The following is a 24,745-nucleotide window of genomic DNA, read 5'->3' on the forward strand; positions in this document are numbered from 1 at the left end:
GGCGTGATCATATAGGTTTGATTTTGGTGTTGTGACCCTTATTGGTTGAAGACTTAGCTCAGTTAAAACATGAAGAACTGTTTTGTAGCCTGATAATCATGGCATTTTCCTTTGGAAATAGATTTAGAATGCCTAAAATACAATATAATATAATCAAACATAGTACAGTTTTTTGTGAATGGGTGAAAATTTTAGTGTAGCAAAGAGCACATCTTGCTTGCTGACTAAAAAAGCATAATTTATATATTACCAAAAGTCTTGTATGGTGTGTAGTGCTGATGTGTTTAAAGATAATAATACTTGGAGGACTTTTTCTTCCCCATAATCTGTGTTTGTTTTGTTTCAAGGGGGGACAGTGTATCAGCCAGTCACTGTGGTCACTCCACAAGGACAAGTGGTGACACAGGCACTGTCACCTGGGACTATTCGGATCCAGAACTCTCAGGTTTGTTTCATGAGCTCCACAGAATGGTGCTGTGAGTGGAAATACATCTCAGTGCTTTTAGGAGTTTTGATTTAAATTTGACACACTGGCAGAACGAGCTCTGTGTACACACAGAGTAATTAATTGTAAATTGGTGCAGCCACTGCTGTGTGTTGCAGGTTATATAATATGTCATAAGGTCCCCCTTGCCACAACAGCACATCAGAGTTCCTACATTTTAATTGTCTTCCTTTACTGATGCCAGAAGAGTATGGGTACATGAAATTAAAAAACAATCAAAAACCTAACTAAAATTAAAAAAAAAACACCACCCCTAAACCAGATGGACAAAAAACCCCCAAAACCAAACCCCAAAACCAGTGCAAACCAAAAACCCTTCTAAACTAAATTAATACTTTTTCAATTATTATAACTTTTCTAATCATTGAACTGTGTTTATGGCTGTATAGATTTAATGTATTGCATTAAGATGCCACACTGCTATTGTGAGAAATTTGACTTTTTATCACAGTGGCAACCACTAGTACTGTGAAACTGTGTGTATTTCAGAGTTTATCTATTTGGAGAAGCATTTTTCTATTAAACCTTCAAAATATTTAGTTGAGACTCTGGAAGATCCTCAATTTTGTCTCCTTATACCCTAAAATATAAGGGCCAGCACTCTTTTGTGAGAGGCTCTTAAGAGCTGGATCTGAAGAGTTCAAAGAAACAACTAAAGAAAAAGAAACGTGAAAGCTAGACCATCTTCTGGCACAGAAAACCTTGCTCGTTTTCTCTGAAAGTGAAAAACCAAGTCTTCCTGGAATCTGGATTTAATTAGAAATGTGAATGAGGAGCTCCCATCTCCACAGCATAAAATCTGTTGGTAATCACTGACTCACTGGCTTCTTTTCCCCCTAATTTCAAAAAAGTGTGCACAGAGTGTTCTTTGAATTGGCAGGAGCATATCTGTGCTCAGCCATGTTCTCCCCTAGAACACAGACAGCTCTGTCCTCACACACCTCTCAGAAAGAAATGTGTAAAATTACTCTCCTAGACTGAAGGGATTTTGAAAAATTAGGGGTTTTTTACCTTTTTTGAAAAAAATAAAATACTGAGAGAAAAATAATGCCTCTAGCCTGTAAATAAAAAAGGACTTCACCTTCTGTATACATCTGTGACTACTCTTAATGTTAGTAGGAGTCTCCAAACCCATCTATGCAAAGGTCACTAATTGAAAATCCTTCAATGTCTTCTTTTTCAGTGTTTCAGAATGCTGTGGAGGTAGGGAAAAACACTGTAGAAAAGCTATTGAAAGTTCATTATAAAGCCTCCATATGCAGGCAGATTATTTAGAATGTAAGACATTACTTTGGAAATTAAAATGTGCTCCAAATATATATTTGTAGTAATTTGATAGCCTAAACCTTGTTTAAAACTCGTTTCCTACATATTCATTGGCCTAAGAAATTGCTCCAATTTGTCTGGAAAACCTGATTTAGAATTATTTTTGTTCCAATTGTCTGAAATAGAATCTTATATGCAATTTATGTGCTGTTTCTTTCTATTTCTGCATAAGCATTTAAGAATGTACTCCCAAATGTTCAGATAATCAATGTGCAAATGATTTGATGAATCATAGGAAGCAAAAAACAAAGAGAAAGATATGTGAATATTTAGGAAGTGGTATGAATGTTGTAAAGTGAATTATAGGTTCTACTGTATAGATCTTAATGCTCTTTGAGAATCTAATACATTTATTTAGCAGGACCTTTAGCATCTTTGTGTGCAACTGCAGCATTACTGCAGCATTTTACTTTATCCTTCATTTAAGTCTTAAAACAGTAATATTTTAAAGCTTCCATAGTTGTTTATGTTTGCACACAGTGAGTATATTCAAGATAGTCAAGCCTAATTTCTTTTCATTCCTGCTATAAATGAGCTGCTCATTCATTGATACAGAACTGCCACTACTATGTTAACTGCCTAATTTCTCCTAAAATTACACGTGCAGCTCCAGTTGCAATTAAACCAAGATCTAGGCATCTTGCATCAAGATGATGGCTCATCAAAAAATAAGAGAGGAGTTCTTCCCAAGCACGCTACAAATGTGATGAGATCTTGGCTTTTTCAGCACATAGGGGTAAGGACTGAGCATGGTCAGTTTTTTATGTAGCTCTCTCATGTGGTGTCTTGCAATTTTTCTTCATAAACAAGGTGAATTTATTCTTTTGTCAATTGTGGAATCTCTGTTCAGTTTTCCCTGGAGTTATTTGGAGTAGTTCCACATTCTAATGCTGGTTGACTTTTATTAATATTTTAATAAATATATTACATTTGTGCTGCACAGTCTCAATAAGTGTTGTTACAGGGAGCTTTTCTTCATTTCACTGTGTTGAGAACTTAATGCTCTCTACACTCTGGTTCATGGCACAAGGAAAAATAATTCCACCTGTATTTTGAGGTGTTTTAGGGGTATTTTTGACCGAGGAAAATTTCAAATTTTCTGTCTCGATCTCCTTTCCAGTCCTTCTGATGTGTACCAAGCTTGTCACTATCTGCTTGTGCTTTCAACTGCCTTCCCTTTGCATGAACACATTGAAAGGATAAATGGCTCTCAAGCTATTACAATGTTGAGTTGATTGATATTTTGCCATTTCCAACTTTTTTTGCAGCAGAGAACTGATCCAGGGAAGCTGCTTGAGCACTTCTTGTGTTATGTACCCCATCCTCATCTGCTTAGAGCAGCTTTATTTAACTCCAGAGTGCTCCTCAGCTCTCTCATATGACAGTGCCCTGGCCAGCAGAACTAATCAGAGCTGCTCACATGCTGTGCTGCCCAGGGATCACGCTCTTTAATAAAGACTGTCAGCCATGAGAAGCTTTTTCTTCTGAATTACACAGCAGCAGTTTCATGGTGCCACGGACACTCTCGAGGATAAAATCAGTTTTTGTGTAGTAAAGCACTCTTTGTTGAATTATTTTCATCTATAAAAGTTTGTGAGATTTCTAAGGTTTGTGTTTTAATGAGTCAGATGGCCTTAATCCACCCTCTTTAATCAGATGTAATAAAGGAGTTCTTATTTTTGATGGGGAGATGAAAAGCAAGCTTATGCCTTTTTTGTTTGCTTTTCTGGCCTCTGTAGCATCCATATCCAACAGAGGATGAGAAGAAGCAGATTGCAGCACAAACAAATCTGACACTACTCCAGGTTAACAACTGGTAAGAGCAAAGCCCTTAATATCTGTCCTCGTCTCCACGTGCTTACAGCTCAGAAACAGTGAGGAGGATAACTTGGACATCTGGAGTTGAACTTAAATTTTCTACATATGTTACAAAACATGTATAGAAATACAAGAGTTATGCACTGGCACACAAGCACGTTATTTTTATAAGGTATAATAATACTCATGTAATTTAAATTATATAAGGACTCCAGAAAACATTGCAGCATTAAGGAATTGTGTTCTGTTCCAGTGTTGAGAGAGATGGAAGTACTCTCATGTCTCTTCTGCAAGCAAAGAAATTGAAGTCTAAAGGCATTTAGTGGCCTGGTGGCTGCAGATGTTGAAGCAGTTACTGTTAAGAGATTCTGTTCTTGTATCAAAGGATGCTCTCCTGAGCAGTGATGTCTGAAAGGAGAGGCAGTTCCTCAGCTACACCAGTCCATGGTTCAGCATGTTTTGTCATGTCTTATCTTTCCTGGAGGTGTAAGATAAGACACCTTCCCTGCAGAAGAGAGGAGGGAAGGTGCTGACAGTGCCCTATTCGCCTTGTGGCATCGGTTCCTAAAACTGCTGCAGCAAAGTCCCACAGGGATCTGTCTCAGATTTCAAAGATGACACTGGCTGTGAGGCTGTGGAGGGGTCCAGGGGGGAAATAGTCAGGATAGTGACAGAACACTGGTTCCAAAAGTGGAACAGGGTGACTGTGACTGTGTGACATGTGGCCATGGAGCTCTGTGCACTGGGATCTGACTGCTGTCTTTGCAGAGCATTGTATTACAACTTAGGAACCTGCCAGCTGCACCTGATTTCCTCCCATTGCAGGTAAACTTGGGACCTGGATGTATTTTGTGATATTTAGGGATGATGTCTTCAGTCACAACTCTCTGCCATAGATCACTATGTTGAAGTACTGTTGGTTCAGTTTAAGTATTTTTTTGTTCACTAGCAGAAAGGGGAAGGGTGGCAATTAGCATGCTAAAGTAAGCAAGTGAAAATCAGAGAACAAAAGGAATCAGGAGAGATCTGACAAAAGTGTTTGCTGTCATCTGCATCAGGAGCCAGCCTTTAGAAAGCCAGGGAGCCTGTAAAATAAGTAATACAGAAGCTTAAGAGGGAGTAAATTAAACCAGACCAAACAAAGCAGGTTAGGCAGGAGCTAGATTTTAGGTGAACCCTAATGAGAGGAGTATCAGCTTTCTGAGCTGGCTGTCAGCAGGTTTTCTGGTGCTTAGTTTTTAATAAGATCCTGAAGTGTACATCTGTTGTGCTGTCTGGAGAATTTTTCCTTCTGAGGTGGGGGAAAAATGCTGTTTGCTGCAAAATGATAGAAGTGCTTTCTTAGCTAGTTTGCCAAAAGGAATACTGGTGTTCTAGGGGTGGTTCTACACTTTAAAAAGAATGTGAAGCCCAGCTGATAGAAGATTTTATATTCCTATTTTTTTTTTCCTGCTGCATGCTTTGTGAATGTGAGAGAGACAGAGACTGAATTTACAGCCAACTGGTCCTAAGTTCACCTTGCCCTCGATTGTATTTAGGTTTATCAATGCTAGAAGGCGAATTCTTCAGCCAATGCTGGATTCCAGTTGTTCTGAAACTCCAAAAACAAAGAAGAAAACAGCCCAGAACCGACCGGTCCAGAGGTTCTGGCCTGACTCCATTGCCTCAGGAGTTGCTCAGCAGCAATCGAACGAGCTCACGATGTCAGATGGTGAGGAGAGCTGCCTCAACATGGATAATAAAGTTCATCCCTCTCTGACAGGGGAATGGTGGGAGGGAAACTTCTGGGTATTTCAGTATAAATGTGGTTTTAATCTGGGAAAGCATAACAGAAATGTGGCACTTTTCTTCTCTGTAACAGTTTTCTGTGGTTTAAGCAAGGGTATTATATTGGAATCCACGTTGAGAAACTTGCTTTTGTTTCAGAAGTTATGAAACGACAGAATAAAAGATGTAAAACTGAGATGTACAGCTGAGTTCTCTCTGTGTGCACGTCAGGAGTGTCCTGTTGGATGAGCAGCACTGGGCTGCAGCTTCAGCTTCAGCAGCTGCAATTCCACATCTGCCTCACATGCTTCAAGCTGAACAGTGAGAGGCAGAAAGATGTCATAGAGCCTCCACAGACTGTGACTGAAGTAACTTCCTCAGTGTCAGATCAAAAAAAAAGGTTTAATTTAAGAAAGATAAATAACTGCTTTAATGCCAGGATCGTCCTTTCTGTCCTGCTGCCTGGTGCTTTATTCTTTCCAGTTTGGAACAAATTTTTCCCCCAGCCTCTGCTGGATCTGGCAACAGCTTTATCCATTGAAGTTACCTTGAATCTGAACACTCCCCTTTTTCTGCAATGAATTAAGCTGGAATACTTTACAGAAATGGCCTTGTGATGACTTGACTGGAGAATTGCTGTAGCAGGTGTCCATAACACAAAGTTTAATATTCCCAACCAACCTAATTCTGGCATTTCCTGATATTTAAGTATTTGGCAACCTACATATCTTCTATTTTAATGTAGTTCCTTAAGTTTCCTAACTGTTGATTAGAAACAAGCTCTATTATGTGTAAGTAGAAGGCAAGACAGGTGCTGAGGTGCTGTGATTGTGCTTCTGCAGGTGCTGTCGTGACCATCACAGCTCCAGTCAACATGAATGTAGACAGTCTGCAGTCCTTGTCCTCCGATGGTGCTACCCTGGCTGTGCAGCAGGTGATGATGGCAGGGCAGAGCGAGGATGAGTCTGTGGACAGCGGTGAAGATGATGGAGGAGACCTCTCAACAGCAAATATCAGTGGGCTGGTCTTGGATAACAGTGATTCTCTGCAGTAGGAAGCAAGAGAGCGTGGAGAAAAACACTTAGGAAAAAGAATGGACTGACTGACTGACTTTTTATAGTTTGCACAGCAAACATTTTACACAAGTTTTATTTCTAATATGTTTTATATGTAGATATAGAAGGGTGCACTTTTTTGTATTTCATAGTAAGCTTAAAGAGTGTTTTTGCAGGTGCAGCAACTTCTTTCAAATGTGTTTTCTTTTTTTTCCATTTCTTTTCCTTATTTCAGAAAATTATATCTAGTAATATAAAGAACCACGTAAGTACCCCTTTGTTCTCTGAATTGGAAGTGCTGCAGTTTCTGATGAATTATGCAGTTTCAATTAGTGCTGTTATTTAACACAGCTTTTGATGGGCAGGTGATGTAAATTTAAAGCATGTGACACTAGTGTGTGAAACTTGATTATTGAGTTAGATGCATATATTTGAAAGATGCTTCTGCACCTTAAAAACTGCTAGTCTGAGGTGGACAGCAACACACATAAAAAGAAAATGTTGATGTGTGATTCAGTAGAGAATGTATGGCAATTTAAATAAGTTTAGTTTCTCTCATAGTCCGTGAGCCTGTTTATCATTTGCTATAAAAACTCCTATTTTTACCTTGCTGGGGTTATTGGATAAAAAAAAATATTTTTATAAATTCAGTAGAAATTGGGATGACAACTGTATTAAGCAGGAGGAAAAAAAGAAAAAAAGAAAAAAAAAAAGAATTTCCAGAGGGGAAAAATAAATGTTTAGTATTCCTATTTGGAAGGTCTGAAAATTGACCCAATTTAATAAACAAGCCTACAGTAGCATTCTATGATTCTCAGCTATCCCACAATGATATACTATATTTGATAATAGCATAAGAAGGGCCCACCGTTTGATGGGATTTTGATATTGTCAAACATTGATTTATATTATGTGTAAACTGATATTCAAATTGCATAACTCTGTATCTAGAATTGTATCTGAAAATATTTGCTAAATGAGTATTCAGGTAAGTAAGTTCAAATACCCACAACTTTTCCAATTATTAGAGAAATTTAACAGTTTATAGTTTGTACAACTGAATCTAAAAAAATGAAAAGTTGCCTACTATACAGTCATGAATTCTGCTATTTTATTGCATTTGAAATATTTTCCCCTAATACAAAAAGAAAAATATAACATGGATTTATATAAAATGTCTTCAGATCTGAAATTCACTACCAGAATATACAGCAGGCTTTGTTAGAGTAGGAAATCCTTGTGTGTCATTTGAAAAATGAAGAGCTGGTATGCAAACAGCTGGGTTTTGGTTTGGTTTTGTTTTGAAATTTTTTATTTTTATTTTTTTTTTTTGTTGTTGTGGTAACAGTTAATTTCTTTTATTTTCCCAAAGTTTGAAGTCTGTGATTGTCTATCCATGAACACTTGCTTTTGGAACTTTGTATTTCCTGTTGTTGAGTACAAATAAGAGACTCAAGAGCCTCATGATATGATCAACACCATCTTTTGTCCCTGTCCATTTGTCACAGTGTTGGCTTAGATCAAAGCCAGAACTTCCTTGTGATTTAGACCAAATCTGGGTGTGTTTCTAACGTGACAGGGAGAAAGGTGGTAGCCTTTAGAACCTTCAGACACTGTATTTGAACAAAGCCCTTTGGCAGATGCAAATATTTAATTGAATACTTAATTTCTGCTTCTCAGAACACTCAGGCACATGCTTAGGTCCCCTTGATTTCAGGAGGATGAAGGAATGTACTGCTGGGCTTGCTTAAGTGATTGGAAGCTGGTCATGGCAGATTGTCTTCCAAGGCAAGGTTGAGTTGGTAGGAAGAAAAGCTTCAGGAAGAAATCTCAGTGGCATTGCCATACATACATGGAGAATAAGAGAAATTTTCAGTGACTGGGAGTTATTTTTTTTAGATTTTTTTTACTCGACACAAGAAGTATTTCTGCTCCAGCTCTCACCGAGTACTGGCTGAGGATTTTCCTTTCTTCAAGTGTTGTAATGATCTGCTCCACTGGACTGGTGACTTCTAAAGAATTTGTTTTCTTCTGACTTCTCTGCTTTGTCACTAATGTGCCATGTTTGTTAAACAGCACAGTAAATGAGTAATGAAAGATGTAATTAGGGAGGCTTCGACATAGCATGGCTATCTCAAAGGCTGTTGTCAAATCCAGTTTTGACCCCAAAACACTTTAAAAGACAAACCATGTACAAATCCTGCTCCTTTGGAAGCATTCAGCCTACTGCCCCTACAAAAGATAGCTTAGATTACTGGAACTCAGATTCTGTATTTTTGTTTTTAATTGTTTTTAACTTCAAGAGTGCTTCATCACCCCCACCGTCTCCATTCAATAGCAGGTTATATTTGTTGGTTTGTTTGGGGTTTTTATTGGAAACAAGACCTCAGGGTTTGCAAACTTCTGAAAGTTTATTTTTCAGAAAGAAGCCATTTTCTAGTTAGCTGCTTTTTTTATTTTTTTTTTTAATCCCCCCACCTTACATGCAGCAGAAATTCTCTTCTTGCAAAACATGACCTTGTCTCAGCTACTTTGTCAATTCCTGGAGACTGAATTTGACGGAGTTTACTGTGAAAGGGGAATATGGAATTGTTTCACTGTCAGATTAGAAACATAAAAAAAATATAGGGATGTGAATTCCTAAAACTGAAAGGGCTTCACCAGTGTAAAAGTATTGCTTAACATATGAAACTCAAACCTTTTCTTTCAGTTCAGTGAGAATTCTGTAGTGGGTGTGAACTGCAGGGAAGTGCTTGTTCTTTTCATGATTTAAAAGAAGAGAAAACAAGAAACAAGTAAGGTCCTTTTTTTTTTTTTCTGTGTAAGGAAGATTGCTGGTTTCAGCAAAGCATCACCATTCAGGAAAGGTACATGTTTACATTCGTTAAAAAGTCTTTATAGGGGACCTAACTTCAAGTCCGTGTAGAATTCTCCCCCTGCCCCCAATTAAAGTCATATTCATATGCAATAGAACTAATTTGGTTTTTGAATCAATGTGATTCTTCTGCAAATGCAGTTATTAAAACTTTTAATTTTTTTCTTCAATCTAACCCAAAACAGGGTTCTCAGTCCAATTTTTTCAATATTCCTGGGAACAGGCAAGGCAATTTTCTGTTGGTTATTTTTTTAACTTTGGAAGCACTGCAGTTCAGTAAATCAATTCCAAAGTGATCAGAATAAGTTTCTGAATGACTGTTACAAATAAATAATCACGTTGGAAAATACTCAGATCAACTCTGGCTCTGCAGGAGGTTTTCTACATCTGGATATTGTGTCACAGTGGAGTCCTGCCAACCTCAGGGAAGCTCCATACGGATCCATGTCAGGCTGCATTTACTTTCTGGTACCTGATTTCTGACAGGAATCTTCTGGAGAGCCCTCCAGCTCTACCTTGCCTGCATTCCTGGGTCTTCTTCCAGTGGAAACCTGGGTATGGATGAAGGGCTTGGCAGGGCAGGATTTCATGGTGACCTGGGATGCAACAAAAAATATTTTTTGTTGATGTTCAAAACGTGGCCAGGAGCCAGAGGCGCAGTGAGGAGTTGCAGTTCCCAGTTCCAAAGTTCCAAAGTTTGTGCTTCCAGAGTAGCTTTAGGTTTATGGATGTTGGAGGGGAATAGCACACGTGGCTCAAGCCCCAGCTCCTGGTCAGTGACACCCAGAGCCCTGTGTGGGGCATTCACTGGGGAGCTGGACTCGCTGTGGGTCCCTTCCACCTCAGAGTGTTCTGTGAAATACATTGTGGATTTGTTTCTGGAAGAACCAGAAATCCACCTTCCTGACTTCAGGAACTTGGCAGCCCACGGGACAAAACAAAGCCTTTCCAAGGGATGATAGTTGCACTTAAACAAAAATCCAGAACACCCATGTGTTTTAAAAAATTGGAACACATGCATTTAATTGTAATTAAAGTTGATTTAATATTTTATTTTCTGAAGTTGAGTCGTCTTGGGAGAAAAAGAATGAATAAGTATTTGTCTATGCAAGACACAAATGTCAAAAATGTGTGAATTACCCATATTTAGGTACTGTATTGTTATTGTCTTTCTGACTTCTTTTCCTTTGATTAGTCTCTTCGACCTTTCAGCCTTACATTTGGCTTAGAGTTGAATAGGCAAAATGTAGTTTTGAAATCCTGTTGGAAATGTAACTAACCTTCGTTCCCTCATGAAAATCTCGCATGTTAAACAATTAAGTGAAATGTTTTGGTTTCCTAATAATAAATTCAAACTCTCACCACCTCCTGAAAACAGCATATCCATGAACGCGCACATTTGGTGTGGTGTGCAGGACATCCAACCATCAGCTGGACGCACTTTGCTCTTCCCTCTGCGACAAAAGCAGGTTCATTCTTGCCAAACTCAGACTCAGCCTGGATCCCTTTCCCCCCTCCCCTGCCCTTGGCATGCTAAACTCCTGCAAAGACCTTCTGGGTTGTTTAATTTTCAAGTCCTACAGTAACCTGATGGTCCATGGCACTGATGTGCTTTTGGTGATTGCCCAAATCAGGTAATTTGTTCATTCCTGTCACCTGGACATATAAAATCCGTTCTTTTTCTGTGACATAGTTCTTTAGGACCTGCTGAGTGCTCACAGTTGGTTTTGCTAGAGAAAAGCAAGGTGTGAGAAGGCAGGGAAATGCTTTTCCAACCTTGTAGAAGCCCATAAAGATTCATAGTTGGTTGTTAATAAAATCCAGTGTTTCAGGTCGTGACGGAAGCGGCCCTAACCTGCCCGTGGATTAGCAGCACTGGGTCTGTACAATCGACAATCTTTAAAATGTGAACCCTGTAACTTTTCTTTCCTTGGTTGTTAAGGGATTTTGAAGCAACTGATCTATCAAGGGATGAAATTAAAAATGAGAATATGCTTCATGGATGATTTATTTTTACACTGCTGCTCTCTGTGAACAGAAAAAGCACATTTTGGAAGCAAAGCATTTACATTGCTTTAACAGTATTGTTTGGCTGAAAGACAAATATGTTTTCAGGAAATCTTGAGCATAGTTTCAAACTATTTAACCAGTTCTTGGCCAGGGAAAGTCCTTGGCCCTTGTATTTGTTCGGGGTTTCTTGTTTATGCAAATGAAGAAAAATGTTTACTCGTTCTTACCAGTGTGGGGATTTTTATTACACTTTTGTATTGCAGGAGCAGCTTCGATGAAAGAAAGAATTAGGCAAATAGTCCATAATGTTTGTGACTTTGGGTGGGGGGGGGTTTGTTGTTGTTGTTTTGAATTAATTAAAATGGCATGGACATCAAACTTCAAGTAATGGTTCCAAGCATATATGGTAGTGACTTATTTGAAAACACTTCCTCTCTGCCAATCCCATGTGTTAACTTGTTTAGCCAGATTGTAATACATCTCTAAAATTACCACGTTCTACCAAATCAGCAATCTTCAGGAAATGAGCAGCTCCTTTATTACAAGATTCTACTCAAGCAAGAATCTCAAACTCTTTTCATATCCAGCGTGCGAGTCCTGCTCAGCAGAGATTAAATCAGATGTGGGTACTCCAGAATTTACTTCTGCTGAGTACTGGAGCATTATTTATTCCTGCCATCTCTTCCCCAGCATCTGGCATGGTGACACCCACGAGTGCCTCCAGAAGGGAAGGGGGCTGATTATAGATAATATTTTGTGGTTAGAGGGTTAATCTGTGGAGAGCCGAGTAGTTTGTGTTCTACACAAAGGAGTATTTATCATTTCCTTGTCTGGCATAAGAAGAGTGTCTGAGAGTAGTGCCAGTAACTCCTGGTGATATAACTGGAAATAATTTTAACTCCACTGCTGCCAGGGAGCAATTTTTTCCTTAATCTGAAATCAATAAACAACCTAACAAAAAAATCCCCCACCTGTAAAGTGCACAGGGGAATGTTGTCTCTCAGACTGAGAGAGAGCAGGGTTAGATTAGATACAAGAAAAAATTCTTCCCTGTGAGGGTAGTGGGGCACAGGCACAGGTTGCCCAGAGAAGCTGTGGCTGTCCCTGGACCCCTGGAAGTGTCCAAGGCCAGGCTGGATGGGGCTTGGAGCAACCTGGGATAGTGGAAACTGTCCCTGCCCACGGCAGGGGGTGTTGGAATTGGATGATCTTTAAGGTCCATTCCAACCCAAACTATTCTGTGGTTATATGATTATAGCAACTAAATTAGGTCCCATATTGAGTATTTTTAGTTGGATGGTTTCAAATTTCCCTGAGAGATAAATCCCCTCTTCAAGAAGCCATTACAGGAATCAGAAGTTTAATTGTAAATAACTGGTGAGCTGGTTTGCTTTTGTGGAGCATCAGTTTACGAAGTCCTTTATTCTGCAATTTAGGGCTGTTCCTAAATAACTCTCTTTGTAAAAACCAGAGCAATATCCTCAAAGCTAAAACAAAGGAGAATAAGCTACACACACAGTGTGAAGTGAGGATTCTGCAAAAACAACCCAACAATATGGCTGGGACACATATTAGGTATTTATTTATCTGTATATAAATTCATGCAAATTCAGAGTGTGTGAGGTATGTGAGATTACATCTGTGGTATATTTAAAACACAAAATTAAAAAACACCATTTAGATACCCTCCTAAAATCTGAAAGCAATGTGACTTTTGCAGGTGAAACTTTGTTTGTCTTCCTGATGCAACTGAGGTGTCATCTAGGGCTTGTGAAGTAATCAGGGAAAATCTGTGGGTGTTTACCTTCTGTGTTGGACTTTGGTGTCACCACTGGCACAAAGCAGGAGCTGAGTCTCTTGGACCTACTCCTGAAAATTATTCCTTGCACATTTTTTGTTAAGTTGATCCTGAATCCTAAATACACACTGATGCATATACTAAATGTGACTGTGTTAATAAAAAATTAATTTAGATAATTTTTTGCTAAGTTCCAAGAATTTTTCAAGTTAGATTTTTAGGAGTTGTGAAGAAATATGCAGCTCATACTGGGCAGTGATTGTCCCTCTGTGCTGGGCTGGCTCCAGTTGTGGCTGGTGCAGGAGAGCCCTGGAGGGGCTGGAGCGTGTCCAGGGCAGGGAACGGAGCTGGGAAGGGGCTGGAGCCCCAGGAGGGGCTGAGGGAGCTGGGAAAGGGGCTCAGCCTGGAGCAAAGGAGGCTCAGGGGGCCCTTGTGGCTCTGCACAAGTCCCTGGCAGGAGGGGACAGCCGGGGGGGTCGGGCTCTGCTGCCAGGGAACAGGGACAGGAGGAGAGGGAACGGCCTCAGGCTGGGCCAGGGGAGGCTCAGGGTGGACAGCAGCAGGAATTTGCCCATGGAAAGGGAGCTCAGGCCTTGGCAGGGGCTGCCCAGGGAGCTTTGCAGTGCCCATCCCTGGAGGTGTCACCTGGAGGTGGCACTCAGGGCTCTGGGCTGGGGACAAGGTGGGCATCGGGCACAGCTGGGACTCAGTCTCAGGATTTTTCCAACCTTAATTATTCTGTGATTAAGAAACCAGTGATTGACTTCTATGCCACTTTTATCTCAAGGGGTGTGTGTGTCCCTCCTCCTGCAACCTCTCACTATGAGCTACAAACTGTGGACACTTCCTTTAATTTCTTAACATTCATCAAGTTCTGTTTCCTCGTGTTTCTGCACAGCTCAGTTCATGGCCCTGTTTGGTCTTTAAGATTTAGACTCCTTGCTCTCAGCAGGGGCTGGCACACAGGAAAAACAAGAGGACTTACTGATATGTGCAATTACAATAATTACAAATTCAATTACTATGCAGGTACTGATTTTTCTAAGATACTTAGCAGTATATATGGTTCCACAGGCAGGATCCCAATTAAGGCCAGGAAGGAGAGAGAATATTTCTGTTGTTTTTTTAATTTTTTTTTAATACACAAAAGGACTATTTTGCACAGCTGATTCTGATTAAGTTTCTTAACTCAGTACTGTAGCTGGATCGAGACCTGAAAGCTCTTGAAAATCTTAAACATCATCATCAAATGAAACTCAGAATGGCAAAATTCCAAAGATTTTGAGGAACTGGGTTGGCATTTGTTAGGTAATGCCTATGCTGCTCTCCCAGCTTTTCAGATGCTGGGGGGAAACAATATTCCTGACTCACTTGCACACACAGGGACATTTTCAGCAGCTACAGGAACAATAATTTCCCTCTAAGATCCTCCATTCTGCTTTCAAACAACTGGGTTTGCATTCTTATCCTTTTTTTTTTTTTTTTTTTTCCCTCCTTTCTCTGGAAACTGGCAACAATTAATCCTTGATTACATACCCTGGACTTTTTTTTGTGTCTCTTGAACTTCTGAACTGTGAATAGCCATGAATAATGACTCTGCAAATCACTCCAGGATTCAAAGCCAGCTGCTGGAAAAAGCCCAACAGCCTTGGAGAACTGAGTTGTGGGTGCTGCTATGTATGCAATATCAGAATGATTTTAAAAAGCTGTTTTTAGTGTAGATGTACAATGTTGAAGCTAAATCATAGAACAGAATCACAGAATCAATTATGTTGAAAAGATCTCCAAGACCACAGAGCCCAACCTTTCACCAAACCCCACCTCATCACCCAGCCCAGAGCTCTGAATGCCACATCCAGATTCCTTGGACACCTCCAGGGACTCCAAACCTTCCTGGGCAGTCCTTTCCAATACTTGAGAAGCCTTTCAATGAAGAAATTCTTCCTGATGTCCAACTTGAACCTCCCCTGGCACAGCTCGAGGCCATTGTCCTACTGAAATCACTTTGGCCTCAAAACAACTTGTATATTATTTTCCCAAATGACTGAATGGCATTTTTGCAACATAGAAGCTTTTTATAATGTGTTGCACCAGTAAAAGGTCTTAGGCTTAGAAATGCATATTTCAATATTCTGCATCACAAAATGTGCACACCTTAGGGAAACATGCAGAACTCCTCCCTATTAAATGATAAAATCCCAAATACACTTGTGTGTGTGTAGCTCCTGTTATAAATGCAAAGGCAGATTTGGGTTAAATAAAAACAATTTATTATAAAACAATTTTTATAAAAAAATAAACAATGAGGGAAAACCACAATAAAACAAACAGCGCAGCGCTGGGTGGACAGGGGTCTATACCCAAAGGTATAGGTGTTCCCAAATCCACGAAGGAGGGTAAACTGTCCGGGGTTTTTATAGGGATTTTTAGCCTTGAGGCCAAATTCCAGGCAGGCACCATTCATCAACAGTCCTTGATTGTCGTATGAATTGATTTCCTGGCATTGGAGAATAGAGTCGAATGGACGTCCGGACCGAGTCTCCTCATATGTAAAGAAATTCTGAGTGGCTCTTGTGGTTCAGGCCATCCGGATGGGATGGCTGGATCCGGGTTGGAGCCGATGGATATTTCGGCTGGATTTTTCCTTTTGTTTACCTGATGGCTTCCCCCAACGGTAGCCCGCAAGGCGAGGTGTTCGGGTCCGGTGATGAATATCTCGTCGGTGCCTCTCCGTTTTGGCTTGATGTTTCGTGTCCTGTCTATTCTTCCCTGTTGATGGTCACCGAGCCTGTCCTTGTCAGTTTGAGGAGTTTTTTTTTTTTTTTTCTGTCAGCTTGATGGGCCGCGTCCTGTCTATTCTTTTGTTGATGGGCGCCGGCTAGGATCGTTATCCTTTGAGTGGGAATTCGTGGCTAGATCTGGGAAGGGCTTGTGTGTCATACTGTACTTTATATTTTATATCATTATTGTTATATACATTTATTTAGATTTCTACGAATTTTTACAAGTTCATTTCTCACACTCCCATCCTTGTGCCATTTGCTGGTTAATAAATGCATTGCACCTTTGGCATGTCAGGGCAGCTTAAAATTTCCTATAATGAGCACATTCAAAAGTGTCAAACGTTACCTCTCTCCCTTCCCCCCAGTTTTAAAGAAAAACTATTTTTTTAAGGGGGATGTAATCAGTTCATTACCAACACTGGTAATGTGTGACACTGAGTTAATTCTAATTAAATTAGGGAATCCTTGAGGAAACTTCTGTTCTTATCCTGATCAGAAATCATCAGTGCAGAACCTGCCATGGATCAAGATTTCTGTTTGTTTAAGACATAATAACTAGGAAAAAACCAAATGGCAGCCAGCCAGCCCCCCACACCTGGGCTGTGCAAATGTAGTCTGCGGTGCTAAAGCTGGTAAACCACACCTGAGGAATTCACTTCTGGCAGGGTGTTGGAAAAGGTAGAAGGACTTGGGCAAACACTTCAACTTCTTGACATAGTTGTACCCAAAGGAAGCCTCCTGATGGGCTTTCATTCATGAATATTTTAATGTTTTACAGCCTCATGAGACAGGAACTGAGAGGGCTCATAAAAGGACTGAGGGCTGAAGCACGGCTCTATTTAAATCAGTCATTTTATGATTAACAGGATGAGGAAAGGCCCTATCCCTTCCACAACTAACTTAACATCAGTAATGATCTTTTACAAACAACCCCCCAAAACCTGATTGCTCTACATGCAAAATGAGTTCTTGCTAGGAGCTGCAAATTTCAGCTTTGGTTTCAGTTCTCAGGGCCCATTTAGGGATGCACATCAGTCTGTGTGTTGCTCTGCTCTTGAGAAACATTTACAGTCCTTCCCTGCAAACATGTGCCTGGCTCTGATGCACTGACAGTGATCATGTGAAGGAGCAGCCACAAAACTACACCCCTGCCCAGACTGGGGAAAATCTGATCTGGAAAAATACAAATACTACCAGCCATTCTGTGTCCAAATTGCAGATAAACACATGAGGGATTAATACTGGAGAATCCAGGACAACACCCATTCAAACAAAGCATGCCAAACCCCAGGACATTAAATTTAAGTGAAAAAATTCTGACTGATCATTGTGAGTTTTTAATTTTCTCCCTGTGCTGTTCATGGTAAAAGTAAAATAATGCACCTAGTGCCTTCAATGTGATGAAATGCAGACAGAGATGCTGGAGACAGAAGGTATCTTCACATCAGAGGAGGGGGCAGAGCAAAGAAACTCTGCACCACCTCCAAGGAGCAGCTTGCAAAGGAGCCGACAGGGACCTTTTTGCAGAGATATTTAAACAATAACTCTTTCATTGTTCCCGTGCTGACACTCTGTAGGGAAGACAAACCCAATATTATGCAAGGGCTGCCCATCTGTCGGTCATTCCCCCCTGCTCCAAGGTTATCAGTCACACAAAGCAGCGAGCAGTGAGACAGATAAGATGTGTGACAAAGGATAAACAACCCCAGCAGCCCACCACCCTCCCCAAGCAGTGAGGAGTCTTTCCAAATCCCTCATGACTCCCTCTGAATAATCCCTGTGCTTGCAAAACCCATCAGTGCACTCACACACTCGTCCTGATCTCTTTAAATTCTTGGCAGACACAAAAGGGAGCCAACCCCATGGACTCAAACACCCTCACCTTGCAAGGGCACGCAGGATGTGGATTCCTTCAGCAATTTGTAAATACCTGGACAGCAGGTAATTAGAAACCTGTAATGGGAAGAATTTCTTGTGCTGCTGGTGGTCATGGTGGCGTGGGATGTCTGGTGTCTGTCAGGCAGACAGTGAGATTTAACCTTACTAAAAACTGAGATTTTTACACCAAATGGGGAAGAGCAGAGGGCGAAGTGTTGTCAGGTCAAACCCCCCTTCCCTGACAGAAACATGGAGCAGCTGAAAGGCTGAGAGAATTGGGATTTTTCAGACCAGAGAAGAGAAGGCTTTGGGGTGACCTCCTTGTGGCCTTCCAGTACCTGAAGGGGCCTACAAAAAACATGGAGAGACAATTTCCAAGAGTCTGGCACGACAGGACAAGGGGGAATGGTTTCAGACTGAAAGAAGGGAAATTTAGCTTAGATATATGAAAAAAATTCTTCACTATGAGGGTGGTGAGGCCCTGGCACAGGTTGCCCAGAGAAGCTGTGGCTGCCCCATCCCTGGAAGTGTCCAAGGCCAAGCTGGATGGAGCTCTGAGGAACCCAGGACAGTGGATGGTGTCCCAGCCCGTGCCAGGGGAGTTGGGTGATTCTTAAAGTTCCTTCCCCAGTTGACGGAGACCCCTGCTGCAACCCAAAAGCCAAATTCACCGGCTTCCTCCAGCCTTTTCCTGACCCTCCACCTGAATCCCACCTGCTCACTGGTTGTGTTTTTTTTTTTTTCAGTCAAACAGCATTAGAGCAGGAGAGAAGAAAATTAAAACAATCTGAGGGACACATTTAATTGTGCCTGGATCCAAGGTGGTTGGAGAGAGCCTTGTGTGGCCTCAGTACCACTAGCTAGCACAAGGGGAAAGTACATGTGTCCTTATCAGTAAAGCCCTCAAAAGTTCATTGGTAACACTGACTTTATTCAATCCTTAAACAATTACCACGTGTTAATAGCACAGCCTGATGAAGCTGTGGGTTTTATACATAGATACACATAGGTTTTATACATAGATACATTCATTTATGTGTGTGCATGTTTATACATGTCAAAGCACTCAGAAGATGCGGTTCTCCTGTATCCTGTGTCCGTATCCAGAAGACAAAGTCACACTTCGGGGCATTCCTGCTAAACTGGGACTGACCATGGGGTCAGCCCTGGGTGAGATCAAGGTGGCTGTGAAGGACTGAGCCTTGACTGCCACCATCCTCATGTGAGTCACGGCTTTGCTCCAGAGGATGGACACAGGAGAGGGGTTTGCCTCCTAAGTTAGAACACAGATCTGTGCTAACCCCCCTACTCCAACCTCATGAAGAGATTGGAGAGAAAAACCCATCAGCCAGCCAGCCCTCTGACCTTGTTCCCACCACTTGGAACCCGATGGAATTACAGGAAGAAAAAGCCTGGCTCCTGGGAGGAGCGAGTTTAATATAAACAGCCTATATAAACACAAACACATACAAAAGCAGAATCATCTTCCAAATAAATAAATAGCTGCGTTTGCTCCAGTTACACGCTAGCAGCAGTCAGCTTAAGCCCTGTGGAACAAGCCTCACAACCAAGCAAGCTCACCCCTCCAGACACCTCGCCAGAGAACCTGGCATCTCCCCCTCCCCATAACAACCCCCAAGTCCTCCGGGACGCTTGGAAGCCTCTCAGCGAGGACACCCCACAGCTCAGGAAGCCTTCTGCTGCCGGCGAGGCCGCGGGGCCCTCCTGCAGCCGGGCCGAGAGCCTCAGCGGGAGCTGCCCGATGTGCACCGCAGCTGTCCGCCCTGCTCGGGGCAGCTGCAGCGCTGGGAGCCGCGGATGGTGACGGTGCCGGCGGGCACGGCCATCTCCTCCTGGTCGTAGCACACACACTGCGGACAGCCGTCGGCCCGCGGGCTGCCCAGGGCGAGGCAGGCGGGCCCGGGGCTGGGGCACAGCGGCGTGCAGGCGATGTCCCCGCCGGGCCCGCAGGTGCACAGCTTGCGGCCGAAGTCGATGTAGAAGGAGCGGCCGGCGGGGACGCTGGAGAAGCCCTGCATGTCGCAGTCATCGTGCAGGTAGGGCGGGCAGGGGCAGGGCGGGGGGCACGGCGGGCAGCAGCCCCCAGCAGCGGGGCTGGCTGTCCCCTCAGGGCCCCCCTCGGGACACGGGCCGCAGGCACTGGGGTCACAGGTGGGTTTGGGGGCCGCGCCGCTGAGCAGGAGACAGGCGAGCCACAGGCGAAGGGCGCCGAGGAGAGCCATGATTCTGGGGGAAAAAGGAGGGAAATGGGAGCGGTGTCACACCGGGCGTGGGCACACTGAGGCCCCTCCAAGGTGTAAAACCGAGGGATGCGGCCCCGTGTCCTTGACAAACCCGTGGCTGGAGTTTGGATCACCCACGGCTGCCCGGCGCCAAAACCAGAATTTCTCATCCCCAAAAGCCCATCCTGGCTCCACCACGGTGTCCTCCACCCCGGGGCACCCAGGCTAAGCCCACACTGCAGCACCCACCGAGCTTTGGCTCAGTAACTAGCAAATGGGCCTTGTTCACCCTCATATTGATGCTAATAATTGACATTTAAATGACTAATTAATTGATCCTAGAAGGCATTCAGGCCTGGACAGAAGAAGGGCTTGAAGAAGCACTGTCTGCTTTGGTGGCTTGTCCTGTGGCTGCTCCAGGCACCAGGTCTGGGTGTCAGCTCCCAGCCTGTCCTGCTGTGCCACTCACTGCCTGCCTTTTCCAGCCACCTCACTCCTTTAAAGGGAGCCAAGGGGGGTCACTCCATCTTCGTTTCTACTAGAAAAACCTTTTTTTTCTTAAAGAAGATGTTTCCAGTGTTGGGCATTCCTGTGGGACTCTGCTCTTTGCCTTCTCCATTTCTTTGGCCAGCCTGTTTTCAGAGAGTCAGTCCTGGCACGAAATTCCCTCCCTGTGCCTGCTCCCTCCTCCTTCTCCACTCACACCTTGGATGTGCAGCACCTGGCAGCCCATACTGAATCCTTTTCCTGTTTAAAGGCTGAGGAGTCTTTTTTTTTTTCAGTTTTTCAAGATTTAGTTTTTCCTTTAAGTGCATTTTTGGATCCCTTCCCTCTGTCTGAGTGACCTTAGGTCCTGCTGTATTAAATACACCTTTTTCCTTCCTGCACTGGGTCTCTCCAGGTCTGGTCTCTTCTCCCATTGCCCCAGTGCTTTGATTACATTTATATCATCACCCTTTGATAGCCCCAGTTTCCTACTCTTGCAGGCATGCAGCTACTCACAATTTCTTAACATCTCTTTAACAAAAACATTTGCAAATTGCATAACCATAAAGAAAAAACTTGAAAGCACAGGCTCTGTCCATTATCATTTTAAAAAATAATAATACTTTCAAGGTTTTTCGGATTTAAAGCAAGCTTTTGCTAGTTTAAGTTACTTAGACTTGCTTTATCTTTGCTGGAGTTCACTGTTCTGCCCCTTCCTTTCATTCACACATTTTAATCCAGTGGTTATTTTACTGCTGTTCCCAGAGGACTGGCACAGAACCCAGACATGCTCCCCATGGAAAAGCTGCTGCTGGAAAGGATCTCCCTTCCCCAAGCCAAGAGCTCCCTCCTGGCTGCCCCAACTTCAGCCACATCAGCTTCAGTCCCATCCATTGCCAAAACATCTGACCCCACCCAGCAGTGAAATTGGGCACCTTTGGCAGAGCCAATTTCCAGCAGAACCGCGCCATGGGTCTGGCACTGAGCAGCATCAACAGCCTCCCTCTATTTCCTGGGGAAACCTTCATCCTCCCCCTCCCTTCTGGGGATCCAGGCTGGCCCTGGCCCGTTCCCAGTCCCCGAGGTTCCCGGGTTACCTGCAGGGTGGCCGGGCAGGCGGGATGGGCTCTGGGGTGCGGTCCCCGCTCCTGCCCCACAGCGCGCCCGGCACCTCTATTTATGTGGCTGCACGGTGAAACCCTGGCGGGGGGAAAGGGGAGGCGGGGAAGCCTCCAAGGTGCTGGGCAGGGCCAGCAAGATGCTTATCTTGCTCGTGGTGTTGGTTCAGTCTGAGCTCAGGCTAATCCGGCGCGTCCAGCCTCTGCAGGTCTGTCCCCACGCCGCTCTGCCCAAACTTCACCAGGGTTCCCGAAGCATCAGCAGCCCCTTGGGCTTCACAGACTGCTGGGGACAGGGATACCGGGGTCCACAGTGAGGGCAAAATGAGTTAAAAGCTCTAGCAAGGCAGCACAGCTGAAATGCAACCAGCTCTGGAGTGATACACCCCAAAATGCAGGAGCCGGTGGTGGGCATGGACCTTCTCAGAGCACACGTCCTTGTGTCCACGCACCTTCCCAGGACAGGGCAGCCCTCCCGTGCCACACACTTGATGTGCACCCTTTAAAGCACTTGGGGTTTGTTCTCCTCTGGATTAAGCTGCAGGGAGCCAAGGCCATTGATCTCAGCAGAGGAGGGGTGCACGAGTTTCATGTGCCCTGAGCAGCACGGACAGCCTGAGCTTCTTCCCCCCTGGGCCATTTGGTCCCTGGTGTGGAAATGTCTTGCCCTGGTGTCATGGACTCACTGGAAATGCACCCCCAGCCTTGCAGAACAGAGGGATGAAGAGCAGAGGCATCTTGGGGCAGATGGGACTGGAAAGCAGTGAGGGTTTTGGGAGCACACACCCGTTCACCCCTTGGAGTAGGAGGTGTTGGGAGAAGAGCCCGGGCTGGAGCTGCAGGTCGAGGGAGCACTGGAGCTGGGCACTGCACTCAGGACAGTGGGCTGGGATGCTGCCTGGCCTTCATCCACCTCCTGCTTCCCTCTCATGGCTCTTGGAGCCTGGAAACCCCCATCCCTCTGGTCCAGAACCCCCACAGAGCTAGCTCAAGAGCACTGAGCTGTGCCAAGCTGGGCAGCTGCCTCTGACTGGAGGCATAAAATATTCACAGGGTCTCAGTGGCAAGGGAGGGAAAAGGAACTGAAAGGACCATTTATCCAGAGGGGGTCATCACTGTCAGAGGACAGGCCCGGGGATGTGTGGGAGGGACACTCAGACACGCTGCTCCTGCCATTGATGCTGTGTTTGGGCACATGTTTTTAGGTCCTGCAGGCATTTCTGCACACGAGTCAAATAAAAACTCCTCCCTTGCTTCCTGAGGCCTTTTCCACAGCAGAGACACAGTGGGCAGGGTGGCACCAGCCAGTCCCTCTCACTCCTAGCCCAGCCCTCTGGGGTGGCAGTGGGGCCGTGCCCTGTGGGACATCCTCAGGCAAACATCAGGAGACACAACACCAACATCCCTGGGCAGGGCAATGCCACTGCTGGATGTGCCTGCAGAGAGAGCCCCCAGGGACAGGGGAAGGCCCTGGGAGCACCTTGGTGAGCCTGGCTTCAGCCCAGGTGGAGCAGTCCTGAAATATCTGGGGCTCACACCCAACTTTATTAGCTCCCATACTCATAGTTAACATACAGAAGAAGTTGTAAATATTCGAGGTTAATACTCAGTGGTTACTTCACCTCTGCTGGAGAGCATCTGCCTGTCCTGGAGTCTGTCTGCAGCTGACAGCCACTGCCCTGCAGCCCTCCTGCTGCTGCTGGAAGCACTGGGCTTTGGGTTAATCCGTAACAGCCAGCCTGGTCCAGACTCAGTTCTGGGCTTCATGGAGTTGTGGGGCGCTTTCAGACTTACTCATGTGAGTTTGGAATACATGCATGGACAAACATGTCTCACTTTGCAACAGAATTGCTAAAACAAATAGGATACGATGAGGGCTGATCTAATCACTTATTGTTTTTCTGAACAAATATGGTTATTGCTTAAGCAAAAACTCTCAGAAAATCTGATAATAGCTCTTGTCACTCAGGAAACAACAGACAGTAGAGACACTTTTCCTAAATGTAAATACTTCAGCATTCTATAATTTAATAAAAGTCTTGTACAAACTAGATTAGATTGGGAATATGGAGTAGCCACTTAGCAGCAAGCTGAAATTGAAATTGGTTGTTGCCATCTTGGAGCAGCTCCTGAAACTTATAGAAAGATTGTTAACTTCCCTGGGTCTTTTGAGAGCAACTCCCCCAAGCTGGGTTTCAATGGCACTTCAGTTTGGTCCCACAGCCCACTTTTGACATTTGCTTTCATTTATGTTTTTGGTAGCCATGGCAAATGACTCTTCTGACCTTCATTATCAGTTCCTGGAACACAATGGTCTGACAGCAAAATGAGGACCAAGCCTTGCCTCCCCCTGCACCCCTTGATAAGCTCTCAGGATGCATATTCAGGGATGAAGCCATAGCCCCTCTCCCAGTTCCTGTTCCATGAATGAGTCTTTGCTTCTTGTTTGGGTTCACTTCACTGTCCCCTCACGTGGGACCATGCATGGGGCACCCAGTGCCACCAACTCCCCCAGAGGTGAGAAAGGTGCTTTCCAAATTCCAGGTGACCATTCACCACCAGCACCTCATCCCCTCTGCTCATCTCAGCCCTCAGCTTTTCCTTCCCACCCTCCCTGCTGACACCTTTCACATTCTGGGGCTCTATGTCCCACCCATTCCTCCCTCCTTGTCACACCTCTCCTGCTGCCTTCTTGGAACCAAACACAGCCAGGGATGAGGAGGAATGGCTCCTGGGGGTGCCTGCAGCCCTGCCTGGCTGGGCAGAGAGGGGCAGGAGGCTGCAGCAGTGATGTGACCTGCCCCCAGCCCTGCTGTTCCTGTGGCTGAAATGGGGTCAGGAAAGCTCCCAGCAGCTGCAACACGGGCAGTGTGCAGGTACATGCAGCTGGCAAACACACCAAACCTCCTCCTGCTAAAATCTGGGCAGGTGCAACCATCCCCTTCCCATCCTCACCTTCCCACATTCCCTGCCCAGCCCCAGGAAGCTCCATGTGACCACACATGGCTATTAAACACAGTTTCTTTAGTTATCTCCTCTTTAGTGATACCGTGGCTGGCATTTGGCAGACAAATACAATACAT

General features: G+C 44.0%; 2 protein-coding genes across 3 annotated transcripts in view; one reads left to right on the top strand and one right to left on the bottom strand.

The window, feature by feature from the left end:
• Positions 1–7,952, top strand: part of PKNOX1 (PBX/knotted 1 homeobox 1) — a 35,792-nt gene extending 27,840 nt beyond the window's left edge. For both annotated transcript variants that reach the window (XM_014255692.2, XM_014255693.2), the window contains 5 exons: positions 348–445; positions 2,439–2,567; positions 3,571–3,647; positions 5,188–5,360; positions 6,259–7,952. In XM_014255692.2, coding sequence (XP_014111167.1) covers positions 348–445; positions 2,439–2,567; positions 3,571–3,647; positions 5,188–5,360; positions 6,259–6,470 — 689 coding nt within the window. In that variant the 3' untranslated portion in view covers positions 6,471–7,952. The remainder of the gene's footprint in view (positions 1–347; positions 446–2,438; positions 2,568–3,570; positions 3,648–5,187; positions 5,361–6,258) is intronic.
• Positions 7,953–19,560: 11,608 nt separating this feature from the next.
• LOC148184769 (fibulin-2-like) lies at positions 19,561–20,058 on the bottom strand. The gene has a single exon (XM_088067715.1). It carries the CDS (start codon positions 20,056–20,058, stop codon positions 19,561–19,563), a length of 498 nt encoding a protein of 165 aa, XP_087923841.1.
• Between the last annotated feature and the right edge of the window lie 4,687 nt (positions 20,059–24,745).

Source organism: Pseudopodoces humilis, chromosome 2 (assembly GCF_049639895.1).
Source record: "Pseudopodoces humilis isolate 2021_Gansu_Grassland_sample_001 chromosome 2, ASM4963989v1, whole genome shotgun sequence".
Classification (NCBI taxonomy): Eukaryota; Metazoa; Chordata; class Aves; order Passeriformes; family Paridae; genus Pseudopodoces; species Pseudopodoces humilis.

Bases quoted from the DNA above. Each gene is read 5' to 3' on its own strand.
- LOC148184769 (XM_088067715.1), bottom strand. From the start codon at position 20,058: ATGGCTCTCCTCGGCGCCCTTCGCCTGTGGCTCGCCTGTCTCCTGCTC.